General features: G+C 48.6%; 1 protein-coding gene across 1 annotated transcript; it reads right to left on the bottom strand.

Annotated features, from left to right (window-relative positions):
• Nucleotides 1-8,508: 8,508 nt before the first annotated feature.
• On the bottom strand, nucleotides 8,509-16,238 carry AKR7A2 (aldo-keto reductase family 7 member A2). The gene is made up of 7 exons (XM_059083729.2): nucleotides 15,796-16,238; nucleotides 12,370-12,557; nucleotides 12,089-12,193; nucleotides 11,267-11,363; nucleotides 10,684-10,783; nucleotides 9,966-10,095; nucleotides 8,509-8,941 (listed from the first exon to the last, which is right to left on the bottom strand). The coding sequence occupies exons 1-7, from the start codon at nucleotides 16,121-16,123 to the stop codon at nucleotides 8,780-8,782; spliced, it is 1,110 nt and encodes a 369-aa protein (XP_058939712.1). The 5' UTR covers nucleotides 16,124-16,238; the 3' UTR covers nucleotides 8,509-8,779.
• Between the last annotated feature and the right edge of the window lie 23 nt (nucleotides 16,239-16,261).

Here is a 16,261-nt window from a genome sequence, read left to right as displayed (position 1 = left end):
TACCCGCTGGACCACCAGGGAAGTCCCCTCCAATTATAATTGTGGATTTATCTCTTTCTATTTTCATGTCTATCAATTTTTTCTTCACATCTTTTGACAGTTCTCTTTGGTGTTTAAACATTTAGGATTGCTATTCCTTGATGGGTTGACTCTTTTCATCGTTATATAACGTCCCTCTCTGTCTCTGATAGTTTTCTTTCTTCTGAAGTCTACTTTCTTAGACACCTGTATAGCCATGTTGGCTTGCTCTTGATTAATGTTTGCATGATATAACTTTCACCATCCTTTTACTTTCAACCTGCCTATATCATTATATTTTAAGTGAGTTTCTGTAGAAAGCATGTAGTAAGGTCATTTTTAAAAATCCACTCTACTAAGCTCTGTCTTTGAAATGATATATTTAGGCCATTTACCATTAATGTAATTATTTACAAGTTAGGCCTTAAGTCTGCCATTTTATTTTTGGTTTTGTTTTATTCTCTTTATTCCCCCCCACACACACCACATGGCTTTAGTTCCCCGACCAGGCACCCTGCAGTGGAAGCATGGTCCAGTCTTAACCACTGGACCACCAGGGAATTCCTTAGTCTCAGTTTTGTATTTGTTTGTTTCTTTTTTTTTTTTTTAATACTTTCCTGTAGGTTAACTGAACATTTTTTAAAGAATTATATTTTGATTTAATTACAGTGTTTTTGAGTATTTCTCTTTGTATAGCTTTTTAAAAAATAAATTTATTTATTTTATTTATTTATTTTTGGCTGCGTTGGATCTTGATTGCTGTGCGCGGGCTTTCTCTAGTTGTGGCGAGCAGGGGCTACTCTTCGTTGTGGTGCACAGGCTCCTCACTGTGGTGGCTTCTCCTGTTGCAGAGCACGGGCTCTAGGCACATGGGCTTCAGTAGTTGTGGCTCACAGGCTCTAGGCGTGCGGGCTCAGTAGTTGTGGAACTCAGGCCCAGTAGTTGTGGTGCACAGGCTTAATTGTTTTGTGGCATGTGGGATCTTCCCGGACCAGGGATGAAACCTATGTCCCCTGCATTGGCAGGCAGATTCTTAACCACTGCACCACCAGGGAAGTACGTGTCTCACTCTTTAAGATTGCTCTAGAGCAACAATCAACTGGCAGCATCATTTTACAAGTTTAAGTGTAGAAATCTTAACTCCCTTTCCATTCCTTCACTCTCCTCTGTTTATAAAAGTCTTCAATATTTCTTCTACATGCATTTAGAACCACATCAGTGTTATAATTTTTGCTTCAACCATCAAATGTAATTTAGAGAACTTAAGAGAAGGAAAACGTATTGTATTTACCCATATTTTGCTACCATGTTTTTTCTTCCTTCCTGATGCTCCAAGATTCCTTCTTTCATCATTTTCTATTTGTTTGTTTGTTTGTTTGTTTAGAGAACTTCCTTCAGCTATTCACTTAGGGTGGATCTGCTGACAACAAAGTTGTAGTTTTTCTTCATCTGAGAATGTCTTGATTCCCCCTTCATTCCAGAAGAACATATTTGCTGGATATAGGATTCTGGGTTGATGATTCTTTGATATTCAGCACTTGAAAAATTGTTGCACCACTTCCTTCTTTTCTCAGTATTTGCTGGCATGGGTGGTAGTAACAGAGGCCACAGTTTTTATTCTGCGATGTTTGGCTGGAGTACACTTTTCTGTCTTGCTAGGATGCCCCTTCCCTAGTTCTTTGGCTAGAGAAAGCAGGCTTTTGTTGTTGGGGCTTTTTCTGTCTGTGTCAGTCAGCATTTCCAGGTTGTTGGCTTTGTCAGCTCTGAGTTTGGGATATATTAGGAAAAAGAAAACTCAGGAAACTCACCTCTGTCATTCCTTGGGTACTGAGGTCCCTAGCTAGTCTGGGTTCTTCTTTCTGCCTTTCAGAGTCTTCTCATGTTTGTGTTATGCATGGTGGTCAGGATTTTTATTTGTACTTAGTAGGAGGAATAAGGAAAAGTATGTCTACTTCATCTTCCTGTAAGCAGAGGTCATTTTGGCATGTTAAAAAATAAAGTTACAAATACACTTTACATATGATTTAGCACTCCCACTTCCAGATGTGTACCAAAGAAAAATAAAAACATATGTTCAAATACTTACACACAAATGTTTATATCAGCTTATTCACAAGAGCCCCAAACTGGAAACAACCAATTAACTTGTGGTATACCCATACAATGGAATATGATATAATCATCAATAAAAAGGAATGAACTACTGGTATACACAACAACATGGAGAATCTCAGAAATATCATGCTATGGGATTTCCCTGGCAGTCCAGTGGTTAGGACTCCACACTTCCACTGCAGGGGGCACAGGTTTGATCCCTGGTCGAGGAACTAAGATCCCACATGCCACGTGGCAAGGAAAAAAAATATCATGCTAAGTGAAAGAATCCAGACACAAAAGACTATGTATTACATGATTCCACTTTTATAAAATTCTAGAAAAGGCAAATTAATACTGACAGAAAGCAGAGTAGTGGTTTCTAGGAGCAGAGTTTGAGGGATGTAATTGACTACAAAGTAGCATAAGGGACCAACTACACACTTAAAATTGGTGAATTTTATTGTATGTAAGTTATACCTCAATAAACCTGGTTGTTAAAGATTTATATTATTCCTAAATACAAATGAAAACCACAATGAGATACATTCCCCATGAGAATAGGTAAAATTAAAATAACTTAAAAAACCAATTAGTTTACCATCATGGTTGGTGGCTACATTACTCCACTGTTCTGAAACATGCTTTCTTATCACTGGACAAGTCTTGTACCTAAGGATCCATAGTGTCATTCATCTGGGTAAAGCGGAAGTTGAGATATTCTCTGTCTCTATAGGGTGGACAACTGCTTATTCATGAAAATACCTAAGGACCAGGGTTTGTCCTTGACTGGATCTTCTAATACATCACAATAATTATTTTTTGGACATGACCCAACTTACATGGTTTTGATTCAGAAAGAACTTATTAAGGATGAGGATGTTGAATTGGAGAATTAGAGCTTCCTTTTATTTATTTTATATAGCAGGTAGAGCTTCCGTTTTTTAAAAAAAATAGATTGATTTATTTTTGGCTGCGTTGGGTCTTCGTCGCTGCCTGTGGGCTTTCTCTAGTTGCTGCGAGCAGGGGCTACTCTTTGTTGTGACGCACGGGCTTCTCATTGCCGTGGCTTCTCTTTGTTGCAGAGCACAGGCTCTAGGCACGCGGGCTTCAGTAGTTGTGGCACGTGGGCTCAGTAGTTGAGGCTCGTGGGCTCTAGAGCATAGGCTCAGTAGCTGTGGCACACGGGCTTAGTTGCTCCGCAGCATGTGGGACCTTCCCAGATCTTCCCAGATCTTCTCATGTCCCCTGCATTGGCAGGTGGATTCTTAACCCCTGCGCCACCAGGGAAGTCCCCAGAGCTTCCTTTTAAATAAGACAATTTCTTCTTTTTTTTTTTTTTTTTCTGTACGCAGGCCTCACACTGTTGTGGTCTCTCCCATCGCGGAGCACAGGCTCCGGACACGCAGGCTCAGCGGCCATGGCTCACGGGCCCAGCCGTTCCGCGGCATGTGGGATCTTCCCAGACCGGGGCACGAACCCTCATCCCCTGCATCGGCAGGCAGACTCTCAACCACTGCGCCACCAGGGAAGCCCAAGCAGGCGGATTCTTAACCACTGTGCCACCAGGGAAGTCCTCACGTATAACTTTTGATCTAGATTATATAATTATTCTCAATTAAATTCTCTTATTTTTCATTCTACGATTTCTTATGCATGTCAGAGGAGTAAAGCAGCAGTTGCTGATGTGTGGTATCAAGAATAGAAATACTTCACAAGTAGAAAATAATGCCAGTTTTGTATCAGTGTCAGATACTTCAAATAGAAAATCAGTCAATCCCAATAATAATTAAAAATTTTCCACCCAATTCATGGAATCAAAGTAAAGCTTTTGGAAGTTCTTTTTGTTGAAGGTGACACTATTGTGAATGGTATTTTAAATTCGTTTATAAAGTTCAACAATGAAGAAAAACATGTTTTTGTAATGGCCATATACTTACAAACCTTCGTACATCACGGTGTTTGTTAAAAATAATCTTACTAAATTAAAAACCAACAGTGGTTCTCAAACAAGTGTGCATCAGAATTACCTGAAGGGCTGCTTAAAACAAATTGCAGGGCCCCACCCACTAGAGTTTCAGATTTAGCAGGTCAAGCATGAGACACAGTAATTTGCATTTCTAACAAGTTCCCCAACGATCCTGATGCTGCCCTGAGACCACATTTTGAGCAACTGGCTTACAATTTCACCGTTAGAAGCTCTCTATCACTACGTAATTCAATTCATACAGTATAGACCAGGAGTCTGCAAACTATCGCCCATGGGCCAAATCTGACTCACTGCCAGTTTTCACAAATAAAGTTTTACTGGAAATTTGGAACAAAGCCGTATCTATTTACTTATCATCTGTGGCTGCTTCCTCACTACAAAGGCAGAGTTGAATCACTGCAATAGAGAACATATGGCCTGCTGATATGGACTATTTGTGGGTTTGTTTAGGGCTAATCCACTAATTGGTTGGGTGGCACTTATAATAGTCACATGTTGATCTAATCACCAAAGTGATGGTATCAGGAGGTGGGGCTTTGGGAGATTCTTAGGTTATGAGGGTGGAGCCCTCATGAGTGGGATTAGTGCCCTTATAAAAGAAACCTCACAGAGCTCCCTTACCCCTTCTGCCAAATGAGAGCACAGCAAGAAGATGGCTGCCTATGAACCAGAAAGCAGGTTCTCACCAGACACCAAATCTGCTGATGCCTTAATCTTGCACTTCTAGCCTCCAAAACTGAGAAATTTCTATTGTTTATAAGCTACTCAATCTGTTGTATTTTGTTTTAGCCCAAATGGACTGACACCCACAAAATATAAAATACTTACCACCTGGCCCTTTACAGAAAAGATTGCTGACCTCTGATACAGACCACAGTGGAATTAAGTTTTCCTTATATTATCATGATACTACAGAATATTGACTTACTTGTATATTCATTGATCATTCTCTACTCCTACAATGCCATTTTCCACTTTGATAACAACCACAAGAAAATTCTTTAACAATTGGTATTTACTATTAATGTCCCTAGTAAGAGCATTTGTTATCAAGTACAAGTCTCTCCAATATGGAATTGGAAAGATTCTTGGGAAGCAATAAAGATTTCAAAAAGCTTCTTGTGTGAAAGTTGGGAAAGTCTGGGTTGTTTTATTATACCTAGAAGAGTGCTGAGGCAGAAGTGGTGTTTAAAAAAATTAAAAAATAAAAACCTATGGAGTAGAAATGTATTTTCTCATAAGCAATTAAGGATCTTGACATTCTGACCTTCCTTACTGCTTCTAAAATGTATTCAGAATGCAAATCTGAGACACTGGTGAATTAACCACCACTAGTAACAAGCAGGCCAGAATGCAGAGGAAGCACATAGGTCAGCCAGATGCCCTCCCTCAAGCCTTTAACTTCAGGAGTCCCCTTTCTGTCACATTGATTTGAGTATACAAAATCTATACCAACTAACTCATTTTTCCGGTCTTCTATACGGTACACAGGTCTCTAGTTTTTGAGGTTGGTTAAGTATGTTTGTCACTTTCCAGATCCAACTCTGTTTCTTTGTCTTTTGAAAAAGCTCTTTAGTAGGGACTTCTCTGGTGGTCCAGTGGGTAAGACTCCGTGCTCCCAATGCAGGGAGCCTGGGTTCGATCCCTGGTTGGGGAACTAGATCTCGCATTCATGCCACAACTAAGAAGTCTGCAGGCCACAATTAAGAAGTCCGCATGCTGCAACTAAAGATTTCACGTGCTGCAACTAAGACCCAGAGCAACCAAAATAAATAAATTAATAAATAATAAATATTTAAAAAGGAAAAGAAAAAAGAAAAAGCTCTTTAGTAATGAAATGGCTGAATTCAAGTGACCATCAAATATGTGTGAGATACCTTCCCCGAAAGGATCTAACAGATGGGAAATGACCTAGCAGATGACGCATCCCTGATGGAGACACTCGGGACTAAAGGTCTCCTGACCAGTCAAGTGGCTCATCTTCGTGACTTGACCACTTAGGACCATTGCTCCCTGAGAAAGAGTTTATCTTCCAAAGATGACCATCTGTTTCTCTCACATCCTCTTTTTACAACATAACTCAGACACTCCTCCATGAGGCAAGAGGGATGCCTGCCCTTGGAAGCCAGCAGCACATGCTGTGGGGAAGCCCAGGCCACATGGAGTGGTCACATGTAAGTGATGACAACAGCTGACAATCAGCATTAATTGCTAGACATGTGAATTAGCCTGCAGGTGATTTTAGCCTCCAGCTGTAATGGCACTTCTCAGACACAGGGGAACAGATGAGTATTCCCCACTGAGCCCTGCCAAACAGCAGACTTCTGAGCTAAATGACTGTGTGTGTGGTTTGGTTTTTTTTTTTTTAAAAAAAAAAACAGCTTTATTGAGACATAATCCACATTATTATATACCCATTTATTTTATTTTATTTATTTTTATTTTTGGCTGCATTGGGTCTTCGTTGTTGCTCATGGGGTTTCTCTAGTTGTGGCGAACAGGGGCTACTCTTCGTTGTGGTGCGTGGGCTCCTCATTGTGGTGGCTCCTCTTGTTGTGGCGCATAGGCTCTAGGCGCACAGGCTTCAGTAGTTGTGGCATGTGGGTTCAGTAGTTGTGGCACGTGGGCCCAGCAGTTGTGGCTCATGGGCTCTAGAGTGCAGGCTCAGTAGTTGTGCACGGGCTTAACTGCTCCATGGCATGTGAGATCTTCCTGAATCAGGGATCAAGCCTGTGTCCCCTGCATGGGCAGGTAGATTCTTAACCACTGCACCACCAGGGAAGTCCCTATACACCCATTTAAAGTGTACAATTCAATGTTTTTTTTTCTTAGTGTATTCAGCATTGTACAACCATCATAATCAACTTTAGAGCATTTTCATCACTCCCCAAAGAATCCTGTACTCATTATCAGTTAATCTCCATTTCCTCCCAACCCCCCCTCAGCCCTAGGCAACCACTATTCTACTTTCTGTCTCTAATAGATTTGCCTATTCCAGACACTTCACGCAAACCAGATCACACAATATGAAGCCTTTTGGAACTGTCATCTTTCACTTGGGATAACATCTTCAAGGTTCATCCACATTGTAGATGTTTCATTACTTCTTTTTTTTATCGCCAAATAATAGTCCATGGTATGGATATACCACTTTTTATTTATCCGTTCATCAGCTGATGGACATTTGGGCTGTCTCTATTTTTTAGCTATTATGGACTTACTTCTGGACTCTCAATTCTGTTCCATCGAGCTATATGTCTACCCTTATGTCAGTCCCATACTGCTTTTATTCTGTAGCTTTGTAGTAAGCTTTGAAATCAGGAATTGGAGGACTTTGTTCTTGTTTAAATTTGTTTTGCCTATTCTCTATCCCTTGAATTTCCATATGAATTTTTAAAAAATGTTGCCAATTTCTGTAAAAAAAAAAAAATCCAGCTGGGGTTTTGATAGGGCTTGAACTGAATCTTATTAAGTCAATTTCAGATTTTGTCATCTTAAGCAACTCAATTTTGGGGTGGCTTGTTGTACAACAATAACTGATACTATTATTAATATGAGTGGGGTAATAACTGATATTACCCCACTTGAGGAAGCAGCCATTTTATTATGGGTGAAGACAAAGGAGGGTGTCTTCACTCTAAATAATAAAACTTCATCTGAAAGGTGTCTCCTTATAGAAGGCAAGTAGGACTTTCCTTTGAACAGAGTCTTTGATTGGTGGTTTCGTCTGCATTTCCAGGTTGAGCCCCTTTCATCATTGAAGAGACTGGTCCAAATGCTGCCTACTGCTGCTGCCTGGCCCACACCCTACCTCTCGCCCAGGGTGTGATTCTTCTGCCCTGGCAATGTTCAAACAGCAACCACTGGACCTGGGATTTCATTTCTTCTCCAGACTTGGGTGCCTTTACTTGGGGGAGGGATTTGCTGAGGGAAATGGGGGTCCTGGCTGCCCACGCCCACTCCCACCAGAAGGAGGCCCAGCGGCAGAGCTGAGAATCTGTGGAAGACCAGAAGAGAGGAGGCTTTAGCTAAGAGTAAAGCCGCTGCTGAAATGAGTGTGTGTTAAAATGTCCCACAGCATCCTGGAAGGTTTTATTCTTCTTCGTGGTGACGCTAATGGTAGGTTTTCGCCCAAATTATTCCATTTGTTAAGTATTTAATGAGATAATTCTGAAGGAGAGAAAATCTACCTCAGGGTGTATGGCCCTCTTTTCTTCTGTTGCGTGTAGAAGCGTGAGGGCCACCTGCAGCCTGGCTGTTGAGAGGTCAGGCTGGGTTCAGGGCAGGAGGCTGGGAGGCCCTCCCACCGCCTCTGCCTTTAGACGACGCCAGCTCACGGTTCTACCCCTTTGGCAGGAAGCCCGCAGGCAGGGTGGAAACAAGTCATAAGCAGGTGAGGAGACAAATTTGTGGGCTTCACTCTGGGCCTGGGCTACAGCCAGGTCAAGTGCCTGCTTTATTCAGACGGGAAATGCATGAATGGGGCTCAGCCCCAGCCTTTACACATTGTGAAGGCAACTGGGGGTGAGGCAGGGGGTCTAGAAAAATAATGCATGGATCCAGACAATGGAGAAAGACCACGCTAAATCAGCTTAAGGCAAAGACCGGCCAGGGTGAGAGAGGAGAAGAGGTGACAGAAAAGGAAGAAACCTTGGGTAGCTTGAGCTGTGTTGGGGCCTAGCGGAAGTAGCTGGGACACTCGTGGGTAACCAGGTGCCAGGCCTGGTCAAAGGCCTGCACGACGGCCGGCTCTAGGGGCCCTTCTTCAGCCGCCACCAAGTTCTGTTCCAGCTGCTCCAGGCTGGACATGCCCAGGATGACCGCGTCCCCGGCGGCACCCTGCAAGGGGAGACGGCCAGACGTCAACACACTAGTGCACCACAGTGACCCCAGTCACACACGCCCCCCCCACTCCACCTGCCAAAACTTGGGACCTGATTTTTAAAATTTATACTCTACATAGTTCTAGAAAGCACTTAAGTTACCTTCAACAACTGTAATATGTGACCCCAAACCCTGTCTGCTTTCCTCCTGCTGCCACACAGCTCATCCTCATTCAGACCTAAGCTCAGAGCCCAGTCCTGCCACTCAGCAGCTGTGTAAACTAGGTTTAGCTGTTTAACCCCCGGAGACTCAAATCTTCTCATTTTTCAGCGTGGTTACGGGAATGAGAAATTATGCAAAGCATTTAGCTCCCACTTATTGAAAACCTAATAGATACGTGTCAGAGACTATGCAACTATGTAAGGCTGAAGCTGGAGACAAGTTTTAGCCAGGAAGACAGGGGTTACCAAAGAGAGAGGGAAACCCCACCTCCCCCCAGAGAAGCCAGACCAGTGGGTTTTTTTGGGTTTTTTTTGCGGTACGCGGACCTCTCACCGCTGCGGCCCCTCCCACTGCGGAGCACAGGCTCTGGACGCACAGGCTCAGAGGCCATGGCTCATGGGCCTAGCCGCTCCGCAGCACGTGGGATCCTTCCGGACCAGGGCACGAACCCGTGCCCCCTGCATTGGCAGGCGGTCTCCCAACCACTGCGCCACCAGGGAAGCCCAGACCAGTGGGTTTTACAGTCAAATCTGTGATAGTTTTCTATACCTTTCACAACTGTATGAACACCAGTTTGCTTATCAGTAAAACTGGAATAATCACACTTCATCAGGCCTAGGTAATCATTCAATCCATGTTAGTAAAGCCCTCATTATAGGGCCTGGCACTTGGACAGCTACTCAGAACAACAGGAAGGCTGCCATGAAAACTGAAACAAAGAGAAGTTTCAGAGGGAAAAACTACTTAGAAATCACCTGAAGATAATGCTGGCTTCCCGAAGAGAGCGGAAGTGGGGCTTCCAGCGACGATGGGTTACCTGGAGCTGTGAGTGGTGGTACATCCACCGGAGGGCGGCCGAGGTCATGCTGGGTGCGCTGGGGCCATACGTGGCCTGCAGGGCCTTCTCCACCAGGGCAATGGCCTTGAAGTGGTGTTCCTTCCAGAAGCTGAGCAGGTGGGGAGGGTAGCACAGGGGTCAGGACCATGGGGTCAAACTGGGGGCCACCGCCAAAGAGTCAAACAGGACAGCTGCGCTCACCCCAACCCTGCAGCATGGAGGGGCTGGTATCCCCTCTAGCAATGGGTCTCCTGCTTTATTGAAACACCCAGGATGCTGGCTCCCTCACCAGAGACCTCAATGACATCTTTACCCCTAAGAACTCAAAGCCTGCCCTTACTTTACCTAGGGAAATAGGCAGTAAGTACAGGGGTACGACTCGGCCCCAAGACTGCTGAGCCTCCATCCAGGGCCCTCTCCTTCCCTGTCTGCAGGTGAAGAGCACTTCTCAGGGAGAAGCTATGACTTGGAAGACCTGGCATAAGGTCCAGGGATCCTCATTTCTCATGGAGGTCCCAAGAAAACAAGAAGAGACCCTATAGAGGGCTTCATAATTCCTCCAGGAATCAAAAGAGGTAGGTCCAGGCAGCAAGGGATGGCTTGGAGACCCAGGAAAGCAGCCTAGAACTCCTCCATTTCAGATAAAGGGGACCCCCTCCCACTCCATCCACCCTGATGCAGCCCATCCCCAACTCACCGATTCCTGTAGATCTCTGCCCAATTGGTCCCAAAGAAACGGCCCACCGGTTGTTTCCTGTCCTTGTCCTCATACTTGTACTTGCCGGTCAGCAGGCCCCCTGCGGGAAGGCTGTAATCAGATCCTCTGGCACAGCTCCCAGAGGCTGCTCTGGACCGGAAATGGGGGTGATGGTGGGGGACCCAGGAGGGATGGAGGACCCAGCCCAGCCTCTTGTCAAACCCTTCCCTGCTTCCCAGGTCTGGGGCTGGGTATCCCCCGGGTCAGGAATAGGGAGAAACAGGACCAGAAATGCCCCCCGCGGGCTTCCCTGGTGGTGCAGTGGTTGAGAGTCCGCCTGCCAATGCAGGGGACATGGGTTTGTGCCCCGGTCCGGGAAGATCCCACATGCCACGGACCAGCTGGGCCCGTGAGCCATGGCCGCTGAGCCTGCGCGTCCGGAGCCTGTGCTCCGCGGGGGGAGAGGCCACAACAGTGAGAGGCCCGTGTACCTCAAAAAAGAAAAAAAAGAAAAAAAAAAAAAAGAAATGCCCCCCGGGACCTGGGAGGGGAGCCCGTCCCCACAGCAGCCCATATCCCATACCAGCCAAAGGGTTGTAGGCGTAGAACCTGAGTCCAAAGTGCCTGATGCAGGGGAAGAGCTCTGTCTCCACCTGCCGGGTGGTGGCGTTGTACATGCCCTGCGGGCAGAAGGGCCAGCTGGAGAGGGTGCACGGGTCAGGGGACCCCAGTCTTCTTTAAAAATCTTCAGTCAAAACCTGCCCAGGACTTCAGCAATGATTTCCAACATCATTAGTGGTGGCTGGGCGATGGGGAGAGGGTGCTGGGCCCCAGGAAGGGACAGTGGACAGGATATGTCATTCCACACATATCTGTAGGCACCAATTGTGTGCTGGACACTGAGTTCCCAAACACCAGCGTATCTAGTAAGATCTCTGCTTCCAAGAGATGTTAGAGTCAAGTTAAAAACAAAGACAGAGGTCAGGTGATCACATAAAGTGGGTTCAGTGATCATAGCAGATTCTCCCAAATACTTGCTCAATGTATGAAGATGGGGTTTGGAGATGGGAGGCCCCACTGGGCTGTTGGGAAAGGCTTCCAGGGGAAGAGGCATCTAAGTGAGATCTGGGCACTCTTTCCCATGAGAAGCGGGGAGGAGTGTTCCAGGCTGACTGCAGAGGGAGAAGCAGGCAGGAAGGGGAGCCTGGGCCGGAGAAAGCAGGCGCCTATTGGCTGGGCTGAGGGTACCCGGGAGCCATCTACAGGCTGTGAGCAGGGGAGGCAGGGGAGTGGCTGCTATGGAGAGGGCATTGGTGGGGGGGATTGGGGGGGAGTGGGAGGGGCCAAGAGGACCCGGGATCAGCAGGCACCCAGGAGACAGAGGCCTCTGCAGCCCTGGCCTCACCTGGTATACGGTGGGCAGGACCCAGTTGTTGCTCTTGCACAGGGTACAGATCTCGGCCACTTCCCAGGCGGCATAGTTGGAGAGGCCAAGCTCCACAAACTTGCCCTGCGGGCGAGAGGCCAAGGTCAGATCCCACTGCAGCCCAGAACACCAGGAAGGAGAGACTGGCTGGGGACCCTGGGAGTGAGGTCTGTCCCCAGCTCTGCTCTGGGACAGCCCTGGAGCCTCCACTCTCCTGGGCAATGACAGGCCAAGGAGAGGAGCAGGGGGGCCGCCCTCACCTCCTGGTGCAGCTGGTGGCAGGCGCGCAGCGTCTCTTCCACAGGGGTGCCGTGGTCCGGTGCGTGTAGATAGAAGAGGTCAACCTGGGGACACTGCAGCCGCTTCAGTGACGTCTCCAGCTGGGACCGGAGGCTGTCAGGCTTCAGTGACTTCCCTTCCCAGGGATTGGCCTTGGTAGCGATTTTCACTTTGTGGGAAGAATGTAATGGTTAAGAAACTTATTGTAACCACTTACTGTGATCCTGGCTAAATTACTTAAGTTCTCTGAGTTTCAATTCTCTAACCTATAAAATGGGGATGATAACAATGGAACTGCCTTCACAGGGAGAGCATGAGATTGAATAATGTCTCATGTGCAAGTTCCCAACGTCCACTGCTGCTATATTATTAGTCACCAAACTGCTAGCTGTGCCAAGCCTTGTAGTAGAGGCCAAGTGCACAGAGATGAACTAAACACACTCAATTTCTGCCCTCAAGGAGGTCACAAGCTAAAAGGTGATGTTACAATATGTAAGTGCAGCAGAGCCCAGAGGAGAGGTATGTGGTCAACCTGGGAATTCCAGGGAGGGCTTCCTGACCCCACAAGTTGAATCTCCAAAACAGCATCCTGGGACTTCCCTGGTGGTCCAGTGGTTAAGACTCTGCACTTCCACTGCAGGGGGCATGGGTTCAATCCCTGTTCAGGGAACTAAGATCCCGCATGCTGCGCAGCACTGCTGGGAAAAAAAAAAAAAAAAAAAAAGAAGGACTTCCCTGGTGGCGCAGTGGTTGAGAGTCCGCCTGCCGATGCAGGGGACACGGGTTCGTGCCCCGGTCCGGGAAGATCCCACATGCTGCGGAGCGGCTGGGCCCATGAGCCATGGCCGCTGCCCCTGCGCTTCCGGAGCCTGTGCTCCGCAACGGGAGAGGCCACAACAGTGAGAGGCCCGCGTACCGCAAAAAAAAAAAAAAAAAGGTTTTATGAGTGAACTGGTCAGCTGTGTTCGTTCTGGCTGCCGTATAGAGACAGAAGTCGAGGGGGCAGGCCTGAAGACAGGGGGACAAGTAAAGAGGCTGCTGGCTGCTGCAGGAATTCAGGAAAGAGATGCAGCTGCTGAACATAACCACTGGCAGATCCATTTGAGAGAGAGATAGAAGGCAAAAGGAGCAGCAGGTAGTGACAGTTTCCCCTTCTCCTTCCGGACTCCTAGAAGCGTGCACTCCCGCATATCCACTGTAAAGACACACTCCAGGGGCTTCCCTGGTGGCGTGGTGGTTGAGAGTCCGCCTGCCAATGCAGGGGATGCGGGTTCGTGCCCCGGTCTGAGAGGATCCCACGTGCCGCGAAGCGGCTGGGCCCATGAGCCATGGCCGCTGAGCCTGCGCGTCTGGAGCCTGTGCTCCTCAACGGGAGTGGCCACAACTGTGAGAGGCCCGCGTACCGCAAAAAAAATAAATAAATAAAAAATAAAGACACACTCCACCTGAGAACAAGAGAGTGTTCTGCCATGCAAGCAGCTTGGAAGTGCTATAAAGAATGCTGGCTCTCTGGGGGCTTCCCTGGTGGCACAGGGGTTAAGAATCTGCCTGCCAATCAAAGGCAGCCCTGGCCGGGGAAGATCCCACATGCTGCAGAGCAACTAAGCCCGTGCGCCACAACTACTGAGCCTGCTGAGCTCTAGAGCCCGTAAACCACAACTACTGAGCGCACGTGCCACAACTACTGAAGCCCATGCGCGTAGAGCCCGCGCTCCTCAACAAGAGAAGCCACCACAATGAGAAGCCCGCGCACTGCAACGAAGAGTAGCCCCTGCTCGCTGCAACTAGAGAAAGCCCGCGCACAGTAATGAAGACCCAACACATCCAAAAATAAATAAATAAATAAATTTATATATATTTAAAAAAACAACTCTGGCTCTCTGGATTCTGCACTTTCCGTACTTGGCAAACGCAACTCAGTAGTCCAGAGGGGAGGGAGTCATCAGACCACTTGGATGTTGGAGAGACCAAGTCTCTCAGCTTCTGGTCGAGATTTTTTCCATTCCCCACATTTCTCAATCCCCCTGCATTCTTGGTGTGAACTTTGCCTTGGGTCTGACCTGAAGACTTTGACTCTGGGTGTGCCTGGCCTCAAAGAAGGAAGCAAGGAAGGACTGGAAGGGGAGAAACCAATTCAGAAATAAAATCTTCATTAGTCACGAGAGGCACGCAGGTGAACTAGAGAGTGTGGGTCTGAGATGCACATTCCCAAGTCTGTTCCTCCAGATCCACCAAGCTATGAATCTAAGGAGGACCCAGAGGGGGATGCCCCCGACACGAGGGCTGGGAAGAAGGAGTCTCAGGATGGGAAAGAGGAGGCAGAGTGCGGTAGTAATAGTATCAGCTGACTTCACTGGGTCCCACCATGTGCCAGGCACCCTCCTAGGCACTTCCAATGGCATCAGGCTGATGAGGGACCGTCCCTCCACACACACATCCTCCACTCAAGCACACTTGCCTCCTGGCCGTCCACACACCAGTCTTGGCACAGCTATGCCCTCAGCCTCTCATAACCCTTTGACTCATGCTCTGCCCAGCAAACTACTATTGTTCCTTGAAGGCCCAGTCTCAGTGTTCTCTGAGCCTTCCCTAGGGCCTCTGCCTGGCCCCATTATGCCTTTCCTAAAAGTGCTTCCTCTTCTACACTCCTCTGCAATTATTTGCTTCAATCTTCTCCACTAGACTCTGAGCTCCCTGCGAGTGGGTTAGAGACACTTTCCCTCCTATAGCTCCATAAGAAGCTAGCATAGGGCTACAGGAGTGGACAGAAATGCCTTACCCTCTCTCTCACGCCTCCCCACTCTTTACCCCACCACCTCTGCTCTCCCAGCCCGGTCTATGGCAGTGCTACAGCTCTCCCTGAGAGAGCCAGGGGTACTGCCAACTAAACAGAGCAAAGTCTAGGGACTGATGAAAGACCTGGATGAGAAAAGGGCTCTCGGGGAGCGCATGGGCGTTGAGGACAATGGGGAGAGGGGCATAGGCAGAGCGCCTGGGGACCAGTTATGGGCACCTGGCAGGGTTGGAGGGGGGTACGGCATAGCTCTGGAGACCAGTGCCGCAGAGAGGTGCACTAAGAAAGCAACTGGGGTAGAAAGCCAAGGACTAGATCAGGCTCGGGGGTTACCGAGTAGCAATCCCCAGACGAAGAAGCGGAGGGGAAGGTGGTCAGGAAAAAGCGCTGTTCAGCTGTCGCGGCTGGATGTGCAAGGGACTTGAGGAGGGGGGGGGGTTCACAGAGCTGCGGGATGGCCAGGGAAGGGGGGCGCCCCGGGGGCGGGACGAAGCTGTCGGCCCTGACCGCGGCGGGCGCGTGGCTGGAGTCGGGTCAGCGTCCTGAGGGACAGGTCTGCACTGCACAGTGTAGGGAGAGGACAAGAGGTTGGTGCGCGGGCGCCAGAAGTTACCTTTGCAGTCGCCGCCGCCCAGCCCGAGCCCCAGGCCGCCCAGGATGCTCTCGGACTGGCCGTCGCTGTACATGAAGGCCGTGTCCAGCTCAGTGTGGCCGCGCTCCAGGAAGGCGCGCACTGCCGCGGCGCTGGCAGGCGCGTCCATGCGGCGCCCCATCTCCATGGTGCCCAGCACGGTGGCGGGCCGGATCGGGGAGCCTGAGGTGGCCCGCGGGCCCCGGGACATGGCGGCTGCGGTGGCGGCGGTGCGAGCCTCGGGTGGCCGGGGGGTACGAGCGCAGCGGACGGCGGCGCGGGCCACGGCGCGAGACAAGGTGCTCAGCATGAGGTCGGCGCCTGCGCGCTGGGGCGCCTCGGGCCCCGCCTCCCTGCCGAAGGGGAGAAGCGCGGCGCGCCCTCACGCAAGATACGCTCGCTCGCCACGACTCCCAGGACCTTCCGCCAAGTGCGCGGCGCAAGAGGC

The sequence above is a fragment of the Kogia breviceps genome, chromosome 1 (genome assembly GCF_026419965.1).
Source record: "Kogia breviceps isolate mKogBre1 chromosome 1, mKogBre1 haplotype 1, whole genome shotgun sequence".
Classification (NCBI taxonomy): domain Eukaryota; kingdom Metazoa; phylum Chordata; class Mammalia; order Artiodactyla; family Physeteridae; genus Kogia; species Kogia breviceps.
The sequence above is the reverse complement of the archived record's forward strand: the minus strand, read 5'-3'. Positions and strand labels throughout refer to the sequence as shown.